At 44.9% G+C, this 23,571-nt stretch overlaps 1 protein-coding gene across 3 annotated transcripts in view; it reads right to left on the bottom strand.

The window, feature by feature from the left end:
* The window catches only part of LOC115155659 (CSC1-like protein 2), a 78,908-nt gene that overhangs the window by 22,014 nt on the left and 33,323 nt on the right, over nucleotides 1–23,571 (bottom strand). For all 3 annotated transcript variants that reach the window (XM_029702523.1, XM_029702533.1, XM_029702514.1), the window contains 8 exons: nucleotides 19,064–19,172; nucleotides 18,904–18,974; nucleotides 13,834–13,914; nucleotides 12,464–12,587; nucleotides 10,605–10,738; nucleotides 10,269–10,406; nucleotides 4,300–4,453; nucleotides 3,712–3,818 (listed from right to left, as the gene is read on the bottom strand). In XM_029702523.1, the coding sequence (XP_029558383.1) occupies nucleotides 3,712–3,818; nucleotides 4,300–4,453; nucleotides 10,269–10,406; nucleotides 10,605–10,738; nucleotides 12,464–12,587; nucleotides 13,834–13,914; nucleotides 18,904–18,974; nucleotides 19,064–19,172 (918 nt within the window). The remainder of the gene's footprint in view (nucleotides 1–3,711; nucleotides 3,819–4,299; nucleotides 4,454–10,268; nucleotides 10,407–10,604; nucleotides 10,739–12,463; nucleotides 12,588–13,833; nucleotides 13,915–18,903; nucleotides 18,975–19,063; nucleotides 19,173–23,571) is intronic.

Genomic DNA, 23,571 nt, shown 5'->3' with positions numbered 1-23,571 from the left:
TCTTTGTTCCATGATGGGATAATGGCTCGGGTGGCCATAGGAGGCAAGAGTCAATGCTCTTTGTAGTAAGCATCGATGTGAGGCAGGGTGTGTGCTGGCACCTGTGCTCTTTAACATCTTCCTCTTATGTGTCACCCAGCTTCTCCACAAGGAGCTTGAGGACAGCAGCGGTGTTGTGGTGGACTTCAGGCTGGATGGAAACCTACACAACATCAGGAGGCTCCAAGCAATCACCAAGGTTTCGACGGAGTGGGTTCTTGAGCTGCAGTATGTTGATGACTGTGCTCGTGGCCCACACTCCAGAAGACCTTCAGTCCGTCCTTGTAGCGTCTGTGAGGGTCTATAGCAGGATGGGACTGTCTATCAACACCACCAAGACAGAGGTGGTCTGCCAATGGAGATCCAGCCCTCCACCCACCATGCCTGTCTTCACTATTGAACACAAATCACTGGCAATAGTCTCGTCATCCAAATACCTGGGTAGCATCCTCTCGGAGGATTGCAGCATCGACCTCGAAATTCAAAACAGGATCAAGCAATCATCAGCTGCCTTCTGGAAACTCAGACACAGGGTCTTCCAAAACAGGGATATCCACCTCCACAACAAAGTCGCCGTCTATCAAGCCGTTGGCATCACCACACTGGTTTACAGCTGTGAAGCCTGGGTCACTTTACAGCTGAGAAGCCTGGGTCACTTTACAGCTGAGAAGCCTGGGTCACTTTACAGCTGAGAAGCCTGGGTCACTTTACAGCTGAGAAGCCTGGGTCACTTTACAGCTGAGAAGCCTGGGTCACTTTACAGCTGAGAAGCCTGGGTCACCTTACAGCTGTGAAGCCTGGGTCACTTACAGTCGCCACAACAAGAAGCTCGAGCGATTCCACATAAGATGCCTGCAGTGCATCCTGGGATTTACCTGGTGTGACCGTGTGACCCATACAGAAACACTTGGTAAGACCAACTGTAAGAGTATGGAGGCCATGGTCACCCAGCACCAACTGCGCTGGCTTGGGCATGTCATTAGAATGTCTCAGGAGTGCTAGCCGCGGAAGATCCTGTATGGCCAGGTATACTTCGGCCGGCGGTCTGCAGGGGGGCAGATGAAAACGTTGCTGACGAAGTGCAACATCAAACCCACAGACCTAGAGGATGGTGCTGCCGACCGTTCCAGCTGGCGGCAGCTCTGCCAGAGCTGTGGACAGAGGTGTGAGGAGGAGGGGAGCACAAAGAGACAGCAAAAACAGCTCAGGAGTTTGTGGATCTCGTAAATATTAAATAGTCCACGTGGCTATTTGATTAATTGTTCAGCAGTCTTATGGCTTGGGGGTAGAAGCTGTTAAGGAGCCGTTTGGACCTAGACTTGGCGCTCCGGCACCGCTTGCCGTACGGTAGCAGAGAGAACAGTCTATGACTTGGGTGACTGAAGTCTGACATTTTTTGGGGCCTTCCTCTGACACCGCCTAGTATATAGGTCCTGGATGGCAGGAAGCTTGGCCCCAGTGATGTACTGGGCCGTACGCACTACCCTCTGTAGCACCTTTCGGTCGGATGCTGAGCAGTTGACATACCAGGCGGTGATGCAGTGAGTCAGAATGCTCTCGATGATGCAGCTGTAGAACTTTTTGAGGATCTGGGGACCCATGACAAATCTTTTTAGTCTCCTGAGGGGGAAAAGGCGTTGTCAGGCCCTCTTCACAAGTTCCTTGGTGTGTTTGGACCATGATAGTTTGTTGGTGATGTGGACACCAAGGAACTTGAAACTCTCGACCCGCTCCACCACAGCCCCGTAGATGAGAATGGGGGCCTGTTCGGCTCTCCTTTTCCTGTAGTCCACAATCACCTCCTTTGTCTTGGTCACGTTGAGGGAAAGGTTGTTGTCCTGGCACCACACTGCCAGAAGTGGAAGTCATCATCGGATACAATGGACTATCATAACGTGTGTGAGTCGTACCGTGTCCAGTGTGTGTGTGTGAGTCGTACCCTATCCAGTGTGTGTGTGAGTCGTACCGTGTCCAGTGTGTGTGTGTGAGTCGTACCGTATCCAGTGTGTGTGTGAGAGAGTCGTACTGTGTCCAGTGTGTGTGTGTGTGTGTGAGTCGTACCCTATCCAGTGTGTGTGTGAGTCGTACCGTGTCCAGTGTGTGTGTGTGAGTCGTACCGTATCCAGTGTGTGTGTGTGAGTCGTACCGTATCCAGTGTGTGTGTGAGAGAGTCGTACCGTGTCCAGTGTGTGTGTGTGAGTCGTACCGTATCCAGTGTGTGTGTGTGAGAGTCGTACCGTGTCCAGTGTGTGTGTGTGAGTCGTACCGTATCCAGTGTGTGTGTGTGAGTCGTACCGTATCCAGTGTGTGTGAGAGAGTCGTACCGTGTCCAGTGTGTGTGTGTGAGTCGTACCGTATCCAGTGTGTGTGTGTGAGTCGTACCGTGTCCAGTGTGTATGTGAGTCGTACCGTGTCCAGTGTGTATGTGAGTCGTACCGTGTCCAGTGTGTGTGTGAGTCGTACCGTGTCCCGTGTGTGTGTCGTACCGTATCCAGTGTGTGTGTGTGTGTGTGTGTGAGAGAGAGAGTCGTACCGTGTCCAGTGTGTGTGTGTGTGAGAGAGAGTCGTACCGTGTCCAGTGTGTGTGTGTGTGTGTGTGAGAGAGAGAGTCATACCATATCCAGTGTGTGTGTATGTGTGTGAGTCATACTGTGTCCAGTGTGTGTATGAGTGAGAGAGAATGGTACCGTGTCCCGTGTGTGTGTGTGCGTGAGTCGTACCGTGTCCAGTGTGTGTGTCGTACCGTATCCAGTGTGTGTGTGTGTGTGTGTGTGTGTGAGAGAGAGAGTCGTACCGTGTCCAGTGTGTGTGTCGTACCGTATCCAGTGTGTGTGTGTGTTTTACGAGAGAGAGAGTTGTACCGTGTCCAGTGTGTGTGTGTGTGTGTGAGAGAGAGAGTCATACCATATCCAGTGTGTGTGTATGTGTGTGAGTCATACTGTGTCCAGTGTGTGTATGAGTGAGAGAGAATGGTACCGTGTCCCGTGTGTGTGTGTGCGTGAGTCGTACCGTGTCCAGTGTGTGTGTCGTACCGTATCCAGTGTGTGTGTGTGTGTGTGTGTGAGAGAGAGAGTCGTACCGTGTCCAGTGTGTGTGTCGTACCGTATCCAGTGTGTGTGTGTGTGTTTTACGAGAGAGAGAGTTGTACCGTGTCCAGTGTGTGTGTGTGTGTGAGAGAAAGTCGTACCGTGTCCAGTGTGTGTGTGTGTGTGTGAGAGAGAGAGTCATACCATATCCAGTGTGTGTGTATGTGTGTGAGTCATACTGTGTCCAGTGTGTGTATGAGTGAGAGAGAATGGTACCGTGTCCAGTGTGTGTGTGTGCGTGAGTCGTACCGTGTCCAGTGTGTGTGTCGTACCGTATCCAGTGTGTGTGTGTGTGTGTGTGTGTGTGTGTGAGAGAGAGAGTCGTACCGTGTCCAGTGTGTGTGTCGTACCATATCCAGTGTGTGTGTGTGTGTGTGTGAGAGAGAGAGTTGTACCGTGTCCAGTGTGTGTGTGTGTGAGAGAGAGTCGTACCGTGTCCAGTGTGTGTGTGTGTGTGTGAGAGAGAGAGTCATACCATATCCAGTGTGTGTGTATGTGTGTGAGTCATACTGTGTCCAGTGTGTGTATGAGTGAGAGAGAATGGTACCGTGTCCAGTGTGTGTGTGTGCGCGTGTGTGAGTGGTACCGTGTCCAGTGGGCCTCGAAGAAGGCAGAGTAGTATACGATGGTGGGTAGCAGGGCGGAGAAGGCCCACAGCAGCAGGGTGGGGAAGAACTGGGTCACAATGGGGTTCTGGAGGAAGAGATGAAGAGAGGGAGGAGAGGAAGACCGGGAGGGAGGAGAGGAAGAGCGGAAGGAGAGGTGGAGGATGAGGAAGAGAGGTAGAGGAGGGAGGGGTGGAACATTGCAGATGAAGGTTAACAGTTAAGGTTAGTTATAGTACACAGACTAATGCCCTTTATCCACTATAGTGTTAACCAAACCATACCCTGCTGGCTCCTGTCCAGCTCAGTTACAGCACGGTGGGTGTGTAACCAGTCCAGTGCAGGACAGCTTGATTCAGTCGTGTGAAAAGGGTCAAACTGATCTGCGTCTCAAATGGCACTTTATTTCCTTATATAGTGCACTATATAGAGAATAGGGTGCACTATATAGCGAATAGAGTGCACTAAATAGGGAATAGGGTGCACTAAATAGGGAATAGGGTGCTGTTTGGAACGCATTTCACATTCGACCTCCTGAGCTTCAGAAAGAGAGGTCAAAGGTGACTCACGTTGAGGTACTCGACAGGCTTGGTGACGTTGAACTTGTCCATGGTGGAGATGATGATGGCGGGGGTTGTGAGGAAGAAGAGGAGGAGGAAGAGGATACAGTTGATGATGAAGCATCTCAGCCACCAGGGGAACCCTCCAACTGACAGATGCTCCCTGGGAGAAATCAGGAGAGGACAGGTCAATCTATCAATCCAAGAATAGAATGCATCTTTATGATCCATACAGGGTTCATACACATTTTCACAGATTGAAAAGTTTAAAAATGCCATTACTTCTCCGTGACTTCTAACCAAATTTCCATGACCAACAATTGGCTGCGTCTCTATGTACATACAGAGTCCTCTGTAATTATTGGGACAATGACACATTTTTGTTGTTTTGGCTTTGCGCTCTAGCACTTTGGATTTGAAAATACAATGACTATGAGGTTAAAGTGCAGACTGTCAGCTTTAATTTGAGGGTATTTTCATCCATATCGGGCGAACCGTTTAGAAATTACAGCACTTTTTGTACCTAGTCCCCCCCCCATTTTAGAGGAGCAAATTCACTTATATTTGTATTGAAGTATACAGAAGTTTAGTATTTGGTCCCATTTTCCTAGCATCCAATGATTACATCAAGCTTGTGACTCTACAAAGTTGTTGGATGCATTTGCTGTTTGTTTTGGTTGTGGGTCAGATAGGGTGGTTGACCACCCATTATCTCTCCTGGAGGGTGGTTGACCACCCATTATCTCTCCTGGAGGGTGGTTGACCACCCAGTATCTCTCCTGGAGGATGGTTGACCACCCATTATCTCTCCTGGAGGATGGTTGACCACCCATTATCTCTCCTGGAGGATGGTTGACCACCCATTATCACTCCTGGAGGGTGGTTGACCACCCATTATCTCTCCTGGAGGGTGGTTGACCACCCATTATCTCTCCTGGAGGATGGTTGACCACCCAGTATCTCTCCTGGAGGATGGTTGACCATCCATTATCTCTCCTGGAGGATGGTTGACCACCCATTATCTCTCCTGGAGGATGGTTGACCACCTTTGATGTAAAACATTGCAACATTACAACCAAATACATTTTATACCTTTTGAAATAATTTGCTCAATTAATATATCAAAGATAAAATGGATATGGTAGGCAACACATTTTTATTCAGTTGAAGCAAGCTCACTTTTCTAGTTTAGTCATATTTACCTTAGAAGTGTTTACTTTGCAGGCTGACTAGCATCTATTGAGTCACAATGTCTCATACATTCTATATACAAATCAACTGGAAGTATCTATAAAACAAGTTTTGAATAAACCAAAATAAAGGCTACATCTAATATTTTTTTCTAAAATTAATGTTCATGATTCACAATTTATTATTTTGATTCACATGACTCCAACCTAAGGTGTATGTACCGTAACACCCTGTATATAGCCTCCACATTGACTCTGTACCGTAACACCCTGTATATAGCCTCCACATTGATTCTGTACCGTAACACCCTGTATATAGCCTCCACATTGACTCTGTACCTGTACCCCCTGTATATAGCCTCCACATTGACTCTGTACCTGTACCCCCTGTATATAGCCTACACATTGATTCTGTACAGGTACCCCCTGTATATAGCCTCCACATTGACTCTGTACTGGTACCTCCTGTATATAGCCTCCACATTGACTCGGTAACGTAACACCCTGTATATAGCCTCCACATTGACTCTGTAACGTAACACCCTGTATATAGTCTCCACATTGACTCTGTACCATAACACCCTGTGTATAGTCTCCACATTGACCCTGTACCGTAACACCCTGTATATAGTCTCCACATTGACCCTGTACCGTAACACCCTGTATATAGTCTCCACATTGACCCTGTACCGTAACACCCTGTATATAGTCTCCACATTGACCCTGTACCGTAACACCCTGTATATAGTCTCCACATTGACTCTGTACCGTAACACCCTGTATATAGTCTCCACATTGACCCTGTACCGTAACACCCTGTATATAGTCTCCACATTGACCCTGTACCGTAACACCCTGTATATAGTCTCCACATTGACTCTGTACCGTAACACCCTGTATATAGTCTCCACATTGACCCTGTACCGTAACACCCTGTATATAGTCTCCACATTGACCCTGTACCATAACACCCTGTATATAGCCTCCACATTGACCCTGTACCGTAACACCCTGTATATAGCCTCCACATTGACTCTGTACCGTAACACCCTGTATATAGCCTCGCTATTGTTATTTACTGCTGCTGTTTAATTATTTGTTTTTCATAGCTCTTTTTTTTGGGGGGGGGGGGGGGGTGTTCTTAAAACTGCATTGTTGGTTAAGGCCATGTAAGTAAGCATTTCACTGTAAGGTCTACTACACCTGTTGTATTCGGCGCATGTGACTAATAAAATTTGATTTAAAGGGTTGCCCGGCCCAAGCAGTCAAACTGACGTAATTTAACCATTATTCTGCGTTGTAAATTGACATGGAATTGTGTGATTTTTTTTGTTATCGTTTTTAAACGGAAAATGGATGAAAATAAAATGGCAGTTTTAACATGAAGAAAAATTGTCACAACCTCTTGTAGGAGAAGATTTGAATACCCCTGGCCTAGAGGGGCTTCCACTCTATGACCCTTCACATATATGCAGGACTGAGGCTGACACCAAGAGACGACGCCAGATATGTAGTCTCAGCTGTGAGGTAATCTGATAACAGCACTCAGCAGTTGGCTAATCATCTACACCAGCTGTCACGAGTCAAGATGACTTCCGCAGTCAAAAAGAAAGCAGTCAGTCCACTCAGATTTTTTTTTTTTTAAAGTTACATTTTGTTTTTTACATTAACCCAATAAAAACTGTTCTGTAGGAATGAGGTGTGCAGTAGCCCTAATACATTATCACAGCATACTGGCTATATGCCTGGTCTAATACATTATCACAGCATATTGGCTATATGCCTGGTCTAATACATTATCACAGCATGTTGGCTATATGCCTGGTCTAATACATTATCACAACATATTGGCTATATGCCTGGCCTTATACATCATCACAGCATATTGGCGATATGCCTGGTCTAATACATTATCACAGCATATTGGCTATATGCCTGGCCTGCCAATATTGTTCTTCTCAGACCATATTATATTTCAAAACTCAAGCTTTGATAACAAAATACTGTAGATGAGTTGGTGTAGCACTTGTGAAGCACAGACCTGCATAAATTGAAATAATGTGCAAATAATTTCCTTTTTTATTTTACTGGACTGATGGTACCTGCATCTGACGTTCATGGTGCTTTCAAGAAAACTGGGAACTCGGGGGGGGAAGAGGTCAAATCATGCATGACCTCCGTGAACTTCAGGTCGGAAAGTCGGGGCGCACTAGAAAGATGCCAGAGTTTCCGAGTCAGATGACCGTTCAAAATGATTTTCCCCAGTCGGATCTCGTTTTTTTCCCCGAGTTTCCAGTTGTCTTGAAAGCACCTTGAACATCAGATGCAGGGACCATCAGTCCTTGAACGCACTGAAGTAGGATATTCCCAGAGTTCCCAGTTGTTTTGAACATGGCATTAGTCTCAGCGGAGGGAGAGAGCAGCAGAGGGTCCGCCTCTCACCGTCCCTGCTTGCTCTCGCCTTCCTTTCCTCCGGTGAGACTGACCAGAGGGGCCACAGTCTTCCACCTGGTGGCGTAACGAGTCGCTCCGCATCTGCCCCATGCACAAATTAATGTTGTTCCTGTGACCAGAGAATTAAAAATATTCTGTGATATTAAAATAGACACGACGAGCTGCTAATAATAATTAAAACGCGTAGCTATCGATATAATCGGCTACTCATTCATTGCAGCTGCAGCGCGAGTGGAATTACGGAGAAGAGCGTTTTATGTTTTGTGTTGAATAAAAACTGGGTTGATTGACAGTGCTAAATAAAACTTAAACATGAACTCAGTCAAAAACAGTAGCTCTTTGCTGTATTCTTTGCCAGTCTCTTTCTGGTCATGGTTTTAGTATCGAAACTTTGCTGTGTGGAAACTGTACGTAGTCCTAGTGATTTGAGCTATCCGATTGGCCAGCGCAGTAGGCGCACGCGATTTAACCAAAGATCTCCCGGTCCGCCGGATAGACGGAGTTTGTCTTTTCAGACAAATAAAATGGTTCAAAATGGGAACAATGTCTACCCAAGGCGCAGAGCTTCTGAATCAAATGCAACTACTGCCAACAGTGCAACACGCAACACCTTTAAGCCTTTATGGTTGACTTTTCTACAGAAATGTTTGCTGATCGAATAGGAATGCCTTGATCGCAGTCGACCAATCGGTGACCACTGATCTAGACAGGAGAGAGAGACTTTTTTCTTGCTTGTTCCTTTGTTTTTTAATACAAATATATATTTAAAAAATGATATGTGATAAGTTCTATGCAAAATGAAACGCCTCTCTGAGGACATTAACGTTTTCTGAATCTGAATCGGTTTCTCTAAATGGAAATTGCCCCCCCCTCGTGCCAAGAGAAACATATTACGTTGTAAAATGTATTTCCTACACATTTTGCCATGAAGAATTTGCAATTGTATTACTCATTTCGTGCAATTCTACTCGTTTTGCCATGGGGTGGAGAGAAAAATGTGAAGTTTGACACCTAATTTCCTGCAATTCTACACATTTTGCCATAGGGTGGAGGTAAATGTTTACAGTTTTAAATATGATAACTAATGATCAATGAGCCACACCCCGGTGGGTAATTCAACCAACAAACTACAAGTTTGGATAGCTTGCTGCTCGACTAAATTTACCAATCAAATAAATGTTTTGCTGACAGGACTAATTGAGTAATTGTTGATGCACAACCAAATTTCTAAATTACACCTTGTGTATATATATATATATATATATATATATATATATATATATATATATATATATATTATTATTATGTCTATTACTTTGACACTCAACAGTAAATTGGCTCTGTCAGGTTGGATGGGGAGCGTTGCTGCACAGCTATTATCAGGACTTTCCAGAAACGTTCAATCGGGTTTAAGTCCGGGCTCTGGCTGGGCCACTCAAGCACGGGGGTGGTAGCATCATGTTGTGGGGGTGATTTGCTGCAGGAGGGACTGGTGCACTTCACAAAGTAAATGGCATCATGAGGATGGAAAATTATTTGGATATATTGAAGCAACATCTCAAGATATCAGTCAGGAAGTTAAAGCTTCGTCGCAAATGGGTCTTGCAAATGGACAATGACCCCAAGCATACTTCCAAAGTTGTGGCAAAATGGCGTAAGGACAACAAAGTCAAGGTATTGGAGTGGCCATCATAAAGCCCTGACCTCAATCCTATAGAAAATATGTGGGCAGAACTGAAAAAGCGTGTGCGAGCAAGGAGGCCTACAAACCTGACTCAGTTACACCAGCTCTGTTAGGAGGAATGGGCCAAAATTCCCCCAACTTATTGTGGGAAGCTTGTGAAAGGCTACCCGAAATGTTTGACCCAAGTTAAACAATTTAAAGGCAATGCTACCAAATACTAATTGAGTGTATGTAAACTTCTTACCCACTGGGAATGTGATGAAAGAAATAAAAGCTGAAATAAATCATTCTCTCTACTATTATTTTGACATTTCACATTCTTAAAATAAAGTGGTGATCCTAACTGACCTAAGACAGGGCATTTTTACTAGGATTAAATGTCAGGAATTGTGAAAAACTGAGTTTAAATGTATTTGGCTAATGTATATATACGGGGGCCTACAAAGGGGGGCAGTTGCCCATCCCTGTTCTACATGTATCCAAGTCAAATAGACCTGGGGTAAATCTGACATCATAACACACTCAAGAGAACTGCTGTCTAACCAGAAGTCTTTCTTACTTTGGATGTCTGGTGGTGACATAACACATTAAATTCCCCAGAGGGAAACGGAGTACATAAATCTGTGCTGTATGTGTGTGTGTGTTCTCACCAGTAGACGTTCTGTGGGTCTGGCGCATAGCCGACCGTCCAGGAATATGTGTGAAGGTGCTGGCTGAAGGTAGAAGACCTGGGTTCCCTCTGACAGTGGCAGCCCTGACAGTTACAGGCATTGTAGTCCTTCAGGATACTGAACAAGGAACCATATAGGAAGACATCACTCAATTTATAGTTACCAACGCACAGAAAAAGACAAACATTGATTTCCAGCTTTCTCACATTCGTTCCAATAGCCGAGTGATGAACGACACTTGAAAGTATAGAAGGAGATTCCAACAACAAAAAAACGCAAACATCCTCTCATTCCTCTGGTCACACAGGCTCTTACATGGCGGTCATGGCTTCGTTCTGGAACGTAACGAAGGCCATTCCTAGTGGTTTACTGTTGACCTTCTCCTTCTCCTTCCTGTACTCCTCCTTCAGCTTCGACTCCAGCTTGGTGTAGTAACTCACTGCCTCCTCCTGTAGGATAGAGATGGTTAGTTAGAAGATGAAGAAGACAAAGAAGAATGACTAATGAGAATACTATGAGTGAGACGGTACGAAAGACAGATATATGGTCACTCAGGGGATTTAACCTCTTGCGTCCCACCTACTCAACAGCCAGTGTAATCCTGTGGCGCGATATTCAAATACCTTAGAAATGCTATTACTTCAATTTCTCAAACATATGACTATTTTACACCATTTTAAAGACAAGACTCTCGTTAATCTAACCACACTGTCCGATTTCAAAAAGGCTTTACAACGAAAGCAAAACAATAGATTATGTCAGCAGAGTACCCAGCCAGAAATAATCAGACACCCATTTTTCAAGCTAGCATATAATGTCACATAAACCCAAACCACAGCTAAATGCAGCACTAACCTTTGATGATCTTCATCAGATGACACACCTAGGACATTATGTTATACAATACATGCATGTTTTGTTCAATCAAGTTCATATTTATATCAAAAACCAGCTTTTTACATTAGCATGTGACTAGCATGTGACTAGCATTCCCACCGAACTTCCGGTGAATTTACTAAATTACTCACGATAAACGTTCACAAAAAACATAACAATTATTTTAAGAATTATAGATACAGAACTCCTATATGCACTCGCTATGTCCGATTTTAAAATAGCTTTTCGGTGAAAGCACATTTTGCAATATTCTAAGTTTATAGCCCGGCATCACAGGGCTAGCTATTTAGACACCCACCAAGTTTAGCCCTCACCAAAGTCAGATTTACTATAAGAAAAATGTTATTACCTTTGCTGTTCTTCGTCAGAATGCACTCCCAGGACTTCTACTTCAATAACAAATGTTGGTTTGGTCCCAAATAATCCATAGTTATATCCAAATAGCGGCGTTTTGTTCGTGCGTTTAAGACACTATCCGAAGGGTAAATAAGGGTCAGGCGCCCGACGCGTTTCGTGACAAAAGAATTCTAAATATTCCATTACCGTACTTCGAAGCATGTCAACCGCTGTTTAAAATCAATTTGTATGTAATTTTTCTCGTAAAAAAGCGATAATATTCCGACCGGGAGTGGTGGTTTTCGTTCAAAGAGAGAGAAAGTAAACATGGAGTCGACTCGGGCACGCGTGCCCCGTCCCATTGTCCTCAGATCGACCACTATCAAAATGCGCTAATGTTTTTCAGCCATGGGCTGCAAAGCCACGATTCAGCTTTCTGGCGCCTTCTGAGAGCCTATGGGAGCGTTAGAAAATGTCACGTCATGCCAGAGATCCCCTGTTTTTGTTAGAGATGATCAATAAGACCATGAAATGGTCAGAGAGAGCGCTTCCTGTTTGGAATCTTCTCAGGTTTTGGCCTGCCAAATGAGTTCTGTTATACTCACAGACACCATTCAAACAGTTTTAGAAACTTTAGGGTGTTTTCTATCCAAATCAAACAATTATATGCATATTGTAGTTACTGGGCAGGAGTAGTAACCAGATTAAATCGGGTATGTTTTTTATCCGGCCGTGCAAATACTGCCCCCTAGCCCCAACAGGTTTTAAGCAACATATTCAAAGGGAATTTGATTGTGGCATTTGAATAGGAAAAAGAAAACACACACAAATACAAATTCCAAGAAACATTTTGAATCAACTCCTTAGGAGTATTGTTATGATGTGGTACTGTAAATGGGTTTGAGGTGAGGGTTAAAAATACAGCTAGACGTTGGTCTTACCTGTTCACAGCCCTTGATAATACAGCAGCAGAGATGTCCACAGGGTTTGGGGTTGATCATGGTGGGGATGTGTTCCTTGGACTGTAGGTCTTTAAAGAACTTCATACTACGTTCAGTCTTCTTCCTGTTTACAGAAGCACATGACAGCACACATGCTCATATCACATGACCAAATACACTGGCCATACACAGGATTACTAGACAAATTAATATTGCTCATAGAGATGGAAAGAGGACTCATCTGTGCCGTTATGGCGTCTGTGACAGCATGGACAGCGCCATTAAGGCTATCTCAATTTTAAAGTAGTGCATGCTCTTCTTCTTTATGCTTGAAAAAAGTGTAAAACGAATATATTGGTGATTTACCGCCACCTGCAGTGTTGGGAGTACTGAATCAAATCTGTGACGACGAGATGTAGTTTGGACCACTATCATGGTCCCAACACACTGAGACAGTCATGAAGAGGGCACGACAACACCTTTTTGTATCCCGGTTTCACCTGTACCGGGCAGATGGCAGACAGCGTGTATGGTGTTGTGTGGGCGAGCAGTTTGCTGATGTCAACGTTGTGAACAGAGTGCCCCATGGTGACGGTGGGGTTATGGTATTGGCAGGTATAAGCTACAGACAAAGAACACAATTGCATTTTATCAATGGCTATTTGAATGCACAGAGATACTGTGACAAGACCTCGAGGCCCATTGTCATGCCATTCATCCACCGCCATCACCTCATGTTTCAGCATGATAATTCACGGCCCCATGTCACAAGGATCTGTACACGATTCCTGGAAGCTGAAAATGTCCCAGTTCTTCCATGCCTTGCATACTCAGCAGTCACCCACTGAGCATGTGTGGGATGCTCTGGATCGACGTGTACGACAGCGTGTTCCAGTTCCTGCCAATATCCAGCAACTTCCCACAGCCACTGAAGAGGAGTGGGACCAACATTCCACAGGCCACAATCAACAGCCTGATCAACTCTATGCGAAGGAGATGTGTCGTGCTGCATGAGGCAAATGGTGGTCGCACCAGATACTGACTGGTTCTTTGATCCACACTCCTACCTTTTTTAAAAAGGTATCTGTGACCAACAGATGTATACCTCTATTCCCAGTCATGTGAAATCATAGATTAGGTCCTAATTTATTTATTTCAATTGACTGATTTCCGTATAATGAACTGTAACTCAGTAAAATCTTTCAAATTGTTGCATGTTGCGTTTATTTTTGTTCAGTATACTTTAAAATGGTGGAAGCCCCTCAATGGAAAATGTCCATGCTAAAACGTGTTAAATCTAAATTTCAGTCCTCGAACTCTCTCTATGGTGTTGCTACAGACGGCGACAGTCAAGAGGAGACACTACTTACCGTTCTGAGTTCAGGGACATCAGCTTGGCAACATCGTAACAAATACGAGCCTCTAGAACACAGCAGTTTTCATAAGCCTGTCTGTATTGAGAGAAAGGGAGGGTGGAGAGGGAAAGGGAGGGTGGAGAGGGAATGGGAAAGAGATGGAAAGGTAAGGATTACATTTTTTAAAAAAGGTATGGACATGGAGGAATCTGTTTATACAAGCCTATAGTATTCCCTTCAGTCCTTTGTTGGTTGCAGACATTAAATCGTAGGTTAGAAGTCCCTCAGCAGTCTCTCTCTGTATTAACATGTCACAGTCATAGAAATAGGGCTAAAACATATGAATGCAGAAGCACACTCATTACGAAACGTTGACTTGAATGGCAATGTCTGTTCTAGTAATTCTGTTTCTATGGTGACAGCGACCACTGCCAGTATCTATACAGAACCACACCACGACGACAGGGGGGGGTGGATTAGATTCAGATCGAAAGCATTTCAAATCAAGGAAGTGACCCACGGTCGATATTCTAGTAATATAATTACCTTTTATCACATTCACTATTACAGGACTGTAATCTAATCACGCTGAACAAAAATATAAAACGCAACATGTAAAGTGTTGGTCCCATGTTTCATGAGCTGAAATAAAAGATGCCAGAAATGTTCCATATGCACAAAAAGCTTATTTCTCTCAAATTTTGTGCACAAATGTTTTTTTGTTTTGTTATCCCTGTTATCCCTTTGCCAAGATAATCTATCCACCTGACAAATGTGGCATATCAATAAACTGATTAAACAGCATGATCATTACACAGGTGCACCTTGTGCTGGGGACAATAAAAGGCCACTAAGATGTGCAGTTTTGACACACAACACAATGCCACAGATGTCTCACGTTGAGGGAGCACACAATTTATATGCTGACTGCAGAAAAGTCCTTCAGATCAGTTGCCAGAAAATTGAATGATAATTTCTCTACCATAAGCCGCCTCTAAAGTCGTTTTAGAGAATTTGGTAGTACGTCCAACCGGCCTCACAACCGCAGACAGCGTGTATGGCGTGGTGTGGGCGAGCAGTTTGCTATTGTCAACGTTGTGAACTTAGTGCCCCATAGTGGCGGTGGGGTTATGGTATGAGCAGGCATAAACTGAGGACAATGAACACAATTGCATTTTATCAATGGCAATTTGAATACACATAGATATCGTGACGAGATCCTGATGCCCATTGTCGTTCCATTCATCCGCCGCCATCACCTCATGTTTCAGCATGATAATACACGGCCCCATGTTACAAGGATCTGTACATAATTCCTGTAAACTGAATACGTCCCAGTTCTTCCATGGCTTGCATACTCAGCAGTCACCCATTGAGCATGTTTGGGATGCTCTGGATCGACGTGTAAGACAGCGTGTTCCAGTTCCTGCCAATATCCAGCAACTTCTCACAGCCATTGAAGAGGAGTGGGACAACATTCCACTGGCCACAATCAACAGCCTGATCAACTCTATGCGAAGGAGATGTTGGTCTCTCTCTCTCTCTGCAGGCTACTGGCCAACTGACATGTTGGTCTCTCTCTCTCTGCAGGCTACTGGCCAACTGACATGTTGGTCTCTCTCTCTCTGCAGGCTACTGGCCAACTGACATGTTGGTCTCTCTCCCTCTCTCTGCAGGCTACTGGCCAACTGACATGTTGGTCTCTCTCTCTCTCTCTCTGCAGGCTACTGGCCAACTGACATGTTGGTCTCTCTCTCTCTCTCTCTGCAGGCTACTGGTCAACTGACATGTTGGTCTCTCTCTCTCTCTTTCTCTCTGCAGGCTACTGGCCAACTGACATGTTGGTCTCTCTCTCTCTCTCTCTGCAGGCTACTGGCCAACTGACATGTTGGTCTCTCTCTCTCTCTCTCTGCAGGCTACTGGCCAACTGACATGTTGGTCTCTCTCTCTCTCTCTCTGCAGGCTACTGGCCAACTGACATGTTGGTCTCTCTCTCTCTCTCTCTGCAGGCTACTGGCCAACTGACATGTTGGTCTCTCTCTCTCTCTCTCTGCAGGCTACTGGCCAACTGACATGTTGGTCTCTCTCTCTCTCTCTCTCTCTCTGCAGGCTACTGGCCAACTGACATGTTGGTCTCTCTCTCTCTCTCTCTCTGCAGGCTACTGGCCAACTGACATGTTGGTCTCTCTCTCTCTCTCTCTCTGCAGGCTACTGACCAACTGACATGTTGGTCTCTCTCTCTCTCTGCAGGCTACTGGCCAACTGACATGTTGGTCTCTCTCTCTCTCTGCAGGCTACTGGCCAACTGACATGTTGGTCTCTCTCTCTCTCTCTCTCTGCAGGCTACTGGCCAACTGACATGTTGGTCTCTCTCTCTCTCTCTCTCTGCAGGCTACTGACCAACTGACATGTTGGTCTCTCTCTCTCTGCAGGCTACTGGCCAACTGACATGTTGGTCTCTCTCTGCAGGCTACTGGCTAACTGACATGTTGGTCTCTCTCTCTCTCTGCAGGCTACTGCCCCCCCCTCCCAGTGTGCCCCCCCCCTCCCAGTGTGCATCTGTCCCCCCCAGTGTGCCCCCCAGTGTGTGTCTGTCCCCCCCCAGTGTGCGTCCGCCCCCCCCTCCCAGTGTGCATCTGTCCCCCCCAGTGTGCCCCCCCCAGTGTGTGTCTGTCCCCCCCAGTGTGCGTCCACCCCCCCTCCCAGTCTGCATCTGTCGTCTGTCCCCCCCTCCCAGTGTGCGTCTGCCCCCCCCCCCAGTAATGCGTCTGTCGTCTGTCCCCCAGTGTGCCCCCCCCCCAACACATGACTCAACTAATCCAGCCCATCTGACTTCAGTTAGGAACAATTCCTCAGATAGACCTGCTATTGTATGTATGTTTAGGGCTGGCCTGGGAGGCTCGGACTACACACACCACACGGGACACATGGCCCATGGGGAGGGCAGGACTTGCACTGAAGCCTTACCCAACTACCTGGAGGAATGGATCTTCCAGAGAGACCACATTAATGTAACAATGTTAACAGAGCCTCAACTAGAATGGATCTTCCAGAGAGACCACATTAACGTAACAATGTTAACAGAGCCTTAAAACCTGTTTGGGGTAGGGGGCAGTATTGAGAATTTTGGAAAAAATATGTTCCCATTTTTAACTGCCTCCTACACCAACTCAGAAGCTAGAATATGCATATTATTGTTCAGGTTTGGATAGAAAACACTCTGAATTTTCTAAAACTGTTTGAATGGTGTCTGTGAGTATAACAGAACTCCTATGGCAGGCAAAAACCTGACAAGGTTTCAAGCAGGAAGTACCCTGTCTGACAAGGAGTCGTGCGTCTTGCATCTTTTTATTGAAAAGTAAGGATCTTAGCTGTAACGTGACAATTCCCAGAGCTCCTATAGGCTGTCAGAGCCCGCGAAATAACTGAAGGTTTACGAGGGAGCCTCAGGTTGAAACAGATTATCGCCTTTTGTAAGTGGATGCTCCGAGGACCTTTGAATGATGCGCGTGCATGAGTCGCTTCTGAGGAGAAATTTTATTCGGCTGTTTAGGCTCAATGCATACTCCCGGTCGGAATATTATCACTAATCTACGAGTTGAATGGCATAAAAATTGGTTTTAAACAGCGGTTGACATGCTTCGAAGTACGGTAATGGAATAGTTAGAAATTTTTGACACGCCAATGCGCCATGCGCGGGACCGCGAAGAAGCATTCTAGAACTCACGAACAAAACGTCGCTGTTTGGATATAACGATGGATTATTTGGGACCAAACCAACATTTGTTATTGAAGTAGAAGTCCTGGCAGTGTATTCTGATGAAGAACAAGCAAGGTAAGAACATTTTTCTTATAGGAAATGTGATTTTGGTGGATGCTGACCTGGGTGGGTATCTAAATAGCTAGCCCTGTAATGCCGGGCTATGTACTTAGATTATTGCAAAATGTGCTTCATCCGAAAAGCTATTTTAAAATCGGACATATCGAGTGCATAGAGGAGTAATGTATCTATAATTCTTAAAATAATTGTTATGCTTTTTGTGAACGTTTATCGTGAGTAATTTAGCAAACTGTTAGTAAATTCAACGGAAGTTTGCCGGGGGTTATGCGTTTTCTGAACGTCACATGCTAATGCAAAAAGCTGTTTTTTGATATAAATATGAACTTGATTGAACAGACATGCATGTATTGTATAACACAATGTCCTAGGTGTGTCATCTGATGAAGATCATCAAAGGTTAGTGCTGCATTTAGCTGTGGTTTGGGTTTTTGTGACATTATATGCTAGCTTGAAAAATGGCTGTCTGATTTTTTCTGGCTGGGCACTCTGCTGACATAATCTAATGTTTTGCTTTCGTTGTAAAGCCTTTTTGAAATCGGACAGTGGGGTTAGATTAACGAGATTCTTGTCTTTAAATAGCTGTAAAATAGTCATATGTTTGAGAAATTGAAGTAATAGTATTTCTAACGATTCAAAAATCGCGCCACTGGAATTTCAGTAGCTGTTACGTAGGTGGGACGAAATCGTCCCACATACCCGAGAGAGGTTAACCAACTACCTGGGGAAATGGATCTTCCAGAGAGACCACATTAATGTAACATTGTTAACAGAGCCTCAACTAGAATGGATCTTCCAGAGAGACCACATTAACGTAACAATGTTAACAGAGCCTTAACCAACTACCTGGGGAAATGGATCTTCCAGAGAGACCACATTAACGTAACAATGTTAACAGAGCCTTAACTACCTGGAGGAATGGATCTTCCAGAGAGACTACATTAGAGCGTAAATGGTGGATTAATGTAATTTCTCTCCTAAGGGAGACATTCTAAGATAAACCATTGAGGCTTTTGAAGTGAAATCAGGAAATCATTGGGGCGAAAGGTAGCCTAGTGGTTAGAGCGTTGGACTAGTAACTGAAAGATTGCAAGATCAAATCCCCGAGCTGACAAAGTAAAAATCTGTCGTTCTGCCCCTGAACAAGGCAGTTAACCCACTGTTTCTAGGCCGTCATTGTAAATAAGAATTTGTTCTTAACTGACTTGCCTAGATAAATAAAAGATAAATAAACAGACAGCACTTACTCAAAGTGTTGCTTGATGTGCTTCTCCTCTGCATACTTGGAGATCCCATTGACAAATAAAGTGCGTTTCACCTAAAAAGCAGAACCAGAAATTAAGATAAAAGGTGCGTGCGTGTGCGTGCACGTGTGTGTGCGCGTGCGTGCGTGTTCATACCACCCACCAGATCATCCTCTCTGTAGTGCATCTTGGAGGTGTGTCGTCTCATGCTGTACACGGTCAGCAACAGGTAGAGGAAAGCAAAGGTGGTGTGGAGCCACAGCAGCATGTTACTGTGAGGAGAGACAGATAAACCCAGTTAACCACAGCAGTATGTTACTGTGAGGAGAGACAGGTAAACCCAGTTAACCACAGCAGTATGTTACTGTGAGGAGAGACAGATAAACCCAGTTAACCACAGCAGTATGTTACTGTGAGGAGAGACAGGTAAACCCAGTTAACCACAGCAGTATGTTACTGTGAGGAGAGACAGATAAACCCAGTTAACCACAGCAGTATGTTACTGTGAGGAGAGACAGATAAACCCAGTTAACCACAGCAGTATGTTACTGTGAGGAGAGACAGATAAACCCAGTTAACCACAGCAGTATGTTACTGTGAGGAGAGACAGATAAACCCAGTTAACCACAGCAGTATGTTACTGTGAGGAGAGACAGATAAACCCAGTTAACCACAGCAGTATGTTACTGTGAGGAGAGATAGATAAACCCAGTTAACCACAGCAGTATGTTACTGTGAGGAGAGACAGATAAACCCAGTTAACCACAGCAGTATGTTACTGTGAGGAGAGACAGATAAACCCAGTTAACCACAGCAGTATGTTACTGTGAGGAGAGACAGATAAACCCAGTTAACCACAGCAGTATGTTACTGTGAGGAGAGACAGGTAAACCCAGTTAACCACAGCAGCATGTTACTGTGAGGAGAGACAGATAAACCCAGTTAACCACAGCAGTATGTTACTGTGAGGAGAGACAGGTAAACCCAGTTAACCACAGCAGTATGTTACTGTGAGGAGAGACAGATAAACCCAGTTAACCACAGCAGCATGTTACTGTGAGGAGAGACAGATAAACCCAGTTAACCACAGCAGCATGTTACTGTGAGGAGAGACAGATAAACCCAGTTAACCACAGCAGCATGTTACTGTGAGGAGAGACAGGTAAACCCAGTTAACCACAGCAGTATGTTACTGTGAGGAGAGACAGGTAAACCCAGTTAACCACAGCAGCATGTTACTGTGAGGAGAGACAGATAAACCCAGTTAACCACAGCAGTATGTTACTGTGAGGAGAGACAGTTAACCACAGCAGTATGTTACTGTGAGGAGAGACAGATAAACCCAGTTAACCACAGCAGTATGTTACTGTGAGGAGAGACAGATAAACCCAGTTAACCACAGCAGCATGTTACTGTGAGGAGAGACAGATAAACCCAGTTAACCACAGCAGTATGTTACTGTGAGGAGAGACAGATAAACCCAGTTAACCACAGCAGTATGTTACTGTGAGGAGAGACAGATAAACCCAGTTAACCACAGCAGTATGTTACTGTGAGGAGAGACAGATAAACCCAGTTAACCACAGCAGTATGTTACTGTGAGGAGAGACAGATAAACCCAGTTAACCACAGCAGTATGTTACTGTGAGGAGAGACAGATAAACCCAGTTAACCACAGCAGCATGTTACTGTGAGGAGAGACAGATAAACCCAGTTAACCACAGCAGTATGTTACTGTGAGGAGAGACAGATAAACCCAGTTAACCACAGCAGTATGTTACTGTGAGGAGAGACAGATAAACCCAGTTAACCACAGCAGCATGTTACTGTGAGGAGAGACAGATAAACCCAGTTAACCACAGCAGTATGTTACTGTGAGGAGAGACAGGTAAACCCAGTTAACCACAGCAGTATGTTCCTGTGAGGAGAGACAGGTAAACCCAGTTAACCACAGCAGTATGTTACTGTGAGGAGAGACAGGTAAACCCAGTTAACCACAGCAGTATGTTACTGTGAGGAGAGACAGATAAACCCAGTTAACCACAGCAGTATGTTACTGTGAGGAGAGACAGATAAACCCAGTTAACCACAGCAGTATGTTACTGTGAGGAGAGACAGATAAACCCAGTTAACCACAGCAGTATGTTACTGTGAGGAGAGACAGGTAAACCCAGTTAACCACAGCAGTATGTTACTGTGAGGAGAGACAGATAAACCCAGTTAACCACAGCAGTATGTTACTGTGAGGAGAGACAAATAAACCCAGTTAACCACAGCAGCATGTTACTGTGAGGAGAGACAGATAAACCCAGTTAACCACAGCAGCATGTTACTGTGAGGAGAGACAGATAAAGCCAGTTAACCACAGCAGTATGTTACTGTGAGGAGAGACAGATAAACCCAGTTAACCACAGCAGTATGTTACTGTGAGGAGAGACAAATAAACCCAGTTAACCACAGCAGTATGTTACTGTGAGGAGAGACAGATAAACCCAGTTAACCACAGCAGTATGTTACTGTGAGGAGAGACAAATAAACCCAGTTAACCACAGCAGCATGTTACTGTGAGGAGAGACAGGTAAACCCAGTTAACCACAGCAGTATGTTACTGTGAGGAGAGACAGGTAAACCCAGTTAACCACAGCAGTATGTTACTGTGAGGAGACACAGATAAACCCAGTTAACCACAGCAGTATGTTACTGTGAGGAGAGACAGATAAACCCAGTTAACCACAGCAGTATGTTACTGTGAGGAGAGACAGATAAACCCAGTTAACCACAGCAGTATGTTACTGTGAGGAGAGACAGATAAACCCAGTTAACCACAGCAGTATGTTACTGTGAGGAGAGACAGATAACCACAGCAGTATGTTACTGTGAGGAGAGACAGATAAACCCAGTTAACCACAGCAGTATGTTACTGTGAGGAGAGACAGATAAACCCAGTTAACCACAGCAGTATGTTACTGTGAGGAGAGACAGGTAAACCCAGTTAACCACAGCAGCATGTTACTGTGAGGAGAGACAGGTAAACCCAGTTAACCACAGCAGCATGTTACTGTGAGGAGAGACAGATAAACCCAGTTAACCACAGCAGTATGTTACTGTGAGGAGAGACAGATAAACCCAGTTAACCACAGCAGTATGTTACTGTGAGGAGAGACAGGTAAACCCAGTTAACCACAGCAGCATGTTACTGTGAGGAGAGACAGATAAACCCAGTTAACCACAGCAGTATGTTACTGTGAGGAGAGACAGATAAACCCAGTTAACCACAGCAGTATGTTACTGTGAGGAGAGATAGATAAACCCAGTTAACCACAGCAGTATGTTACTGTGAGGAGAGACAGATAAACCCAGTTAACCACAGCAGTATGTTACTGTGAGGAGAGACAGATAAACCCAGTTAACCACAGCAGTATGTTACTGTGAGGAGAGACAGATAAACCCAGTTAACCACAACAGTATGTTACTGTGAGGAGAGACAGATAAACCCAGTTAACCACAGCAGCATGTTACTGTGAGGAGAGACAGATAAACCCAGTTAACCACAACAGTATGTTACTGTGAGGAGAGACAGATAAACCCAGTTAACCACAGCAGCATGTTACTGTGAGGAGAGACAGGTAAACCCAGTTAACCACAGCAGTATGTTACTGTGAGGAGAGACAGGTAAACCCAGTTAACCACAGCAGTATGTTACTGTGAGGAGAGACAGATAAACCCAGTTAACCACAGCAGTATGTTACTGTGAGGAGAGACAGATAAACCCAGTTAACCACAGCAGTATGTTACTGTGAGGAGAGACAGATAAACCCAGTTAACCACAGCAGCATGTTACTGTGAGGAGAGACAGATAAACCCAGTTAACCACAGCAGTATGTTACTGTGAGGAGAGACAGATAAACCCAGTTAACCACAGCAGTATGTTACTGTGAGGAGAGACAGATAAACCCAGATAACCACAGCAGTATGTTACTGTGAGGAGAGACAGATAAACCCAGTTAACCACAGCAGTATGTTACTGTGAGGAGAGACAGATAAACCCAGTTAACCACAGCAGTATGTTACTGTGAGGAGAGACAGGTAAACCCAGTTAACCACAGCAGTATGTTACTGTGAGGAGAGACAGGTAAACCCAGTTAACCACAGCAGCATGTTACTGTGAGGAGAGACAGATAAACCCAGTTAACCACAGCAGTATGTTACTGTGAGGAGAGACAGATAAACCCAGTTAACCACAGCAGTATGATACTGTGAGGAGAGACAGATAAACCCAGTTAACCACAGCAGCATGTTACTGTGAGGAGAGACAGATAAACCCAGTTAACCACAGCAGCATGTTACTGTGAGGAGAGATAGATAAACCCAGTTAACCACAGCAGTATGTTACTGTGAGGAGAGACAGATAAACCCAGTTAACCACAGCAGCATGTTACTGTGAGGAGAGACAGATAAACCCAGTTAACCACAGCAGCATGTTACTGTGAGGAGAGACAGATAACCACAGCAGTATGTTACTGTGAGGAGAGACAGGTAAACCCAGTTAACCACAGCAGTATGTTACTGTGAGGAGAGACAGGTAAACCCAGTTAACCACAGCAGCATGTTACTGTGAGGAGAGACAGGTAAACCCAGTTAACCACAGCAGTATGTTACTGTGAGGAGAGA

The sequence above is a fragment of the Salmo trutta genome, chromosome 2 (assembly GCF_901001165.1).
Source record: "Salmo trutta chromosome 2, fSalTru1.1, whole genome shotgun sequence".
NCBI lineage: Eukaryota > Metazoa > Chordata > Actinopteri > Salmoniformes > Salmonidae > Salmo > Salmo trutta.
The sequence above is the reverse complement of the archived record's forward strand: the minus strand, read 5'-3'. Positions and strand labels throughout refer to the sequence as shown.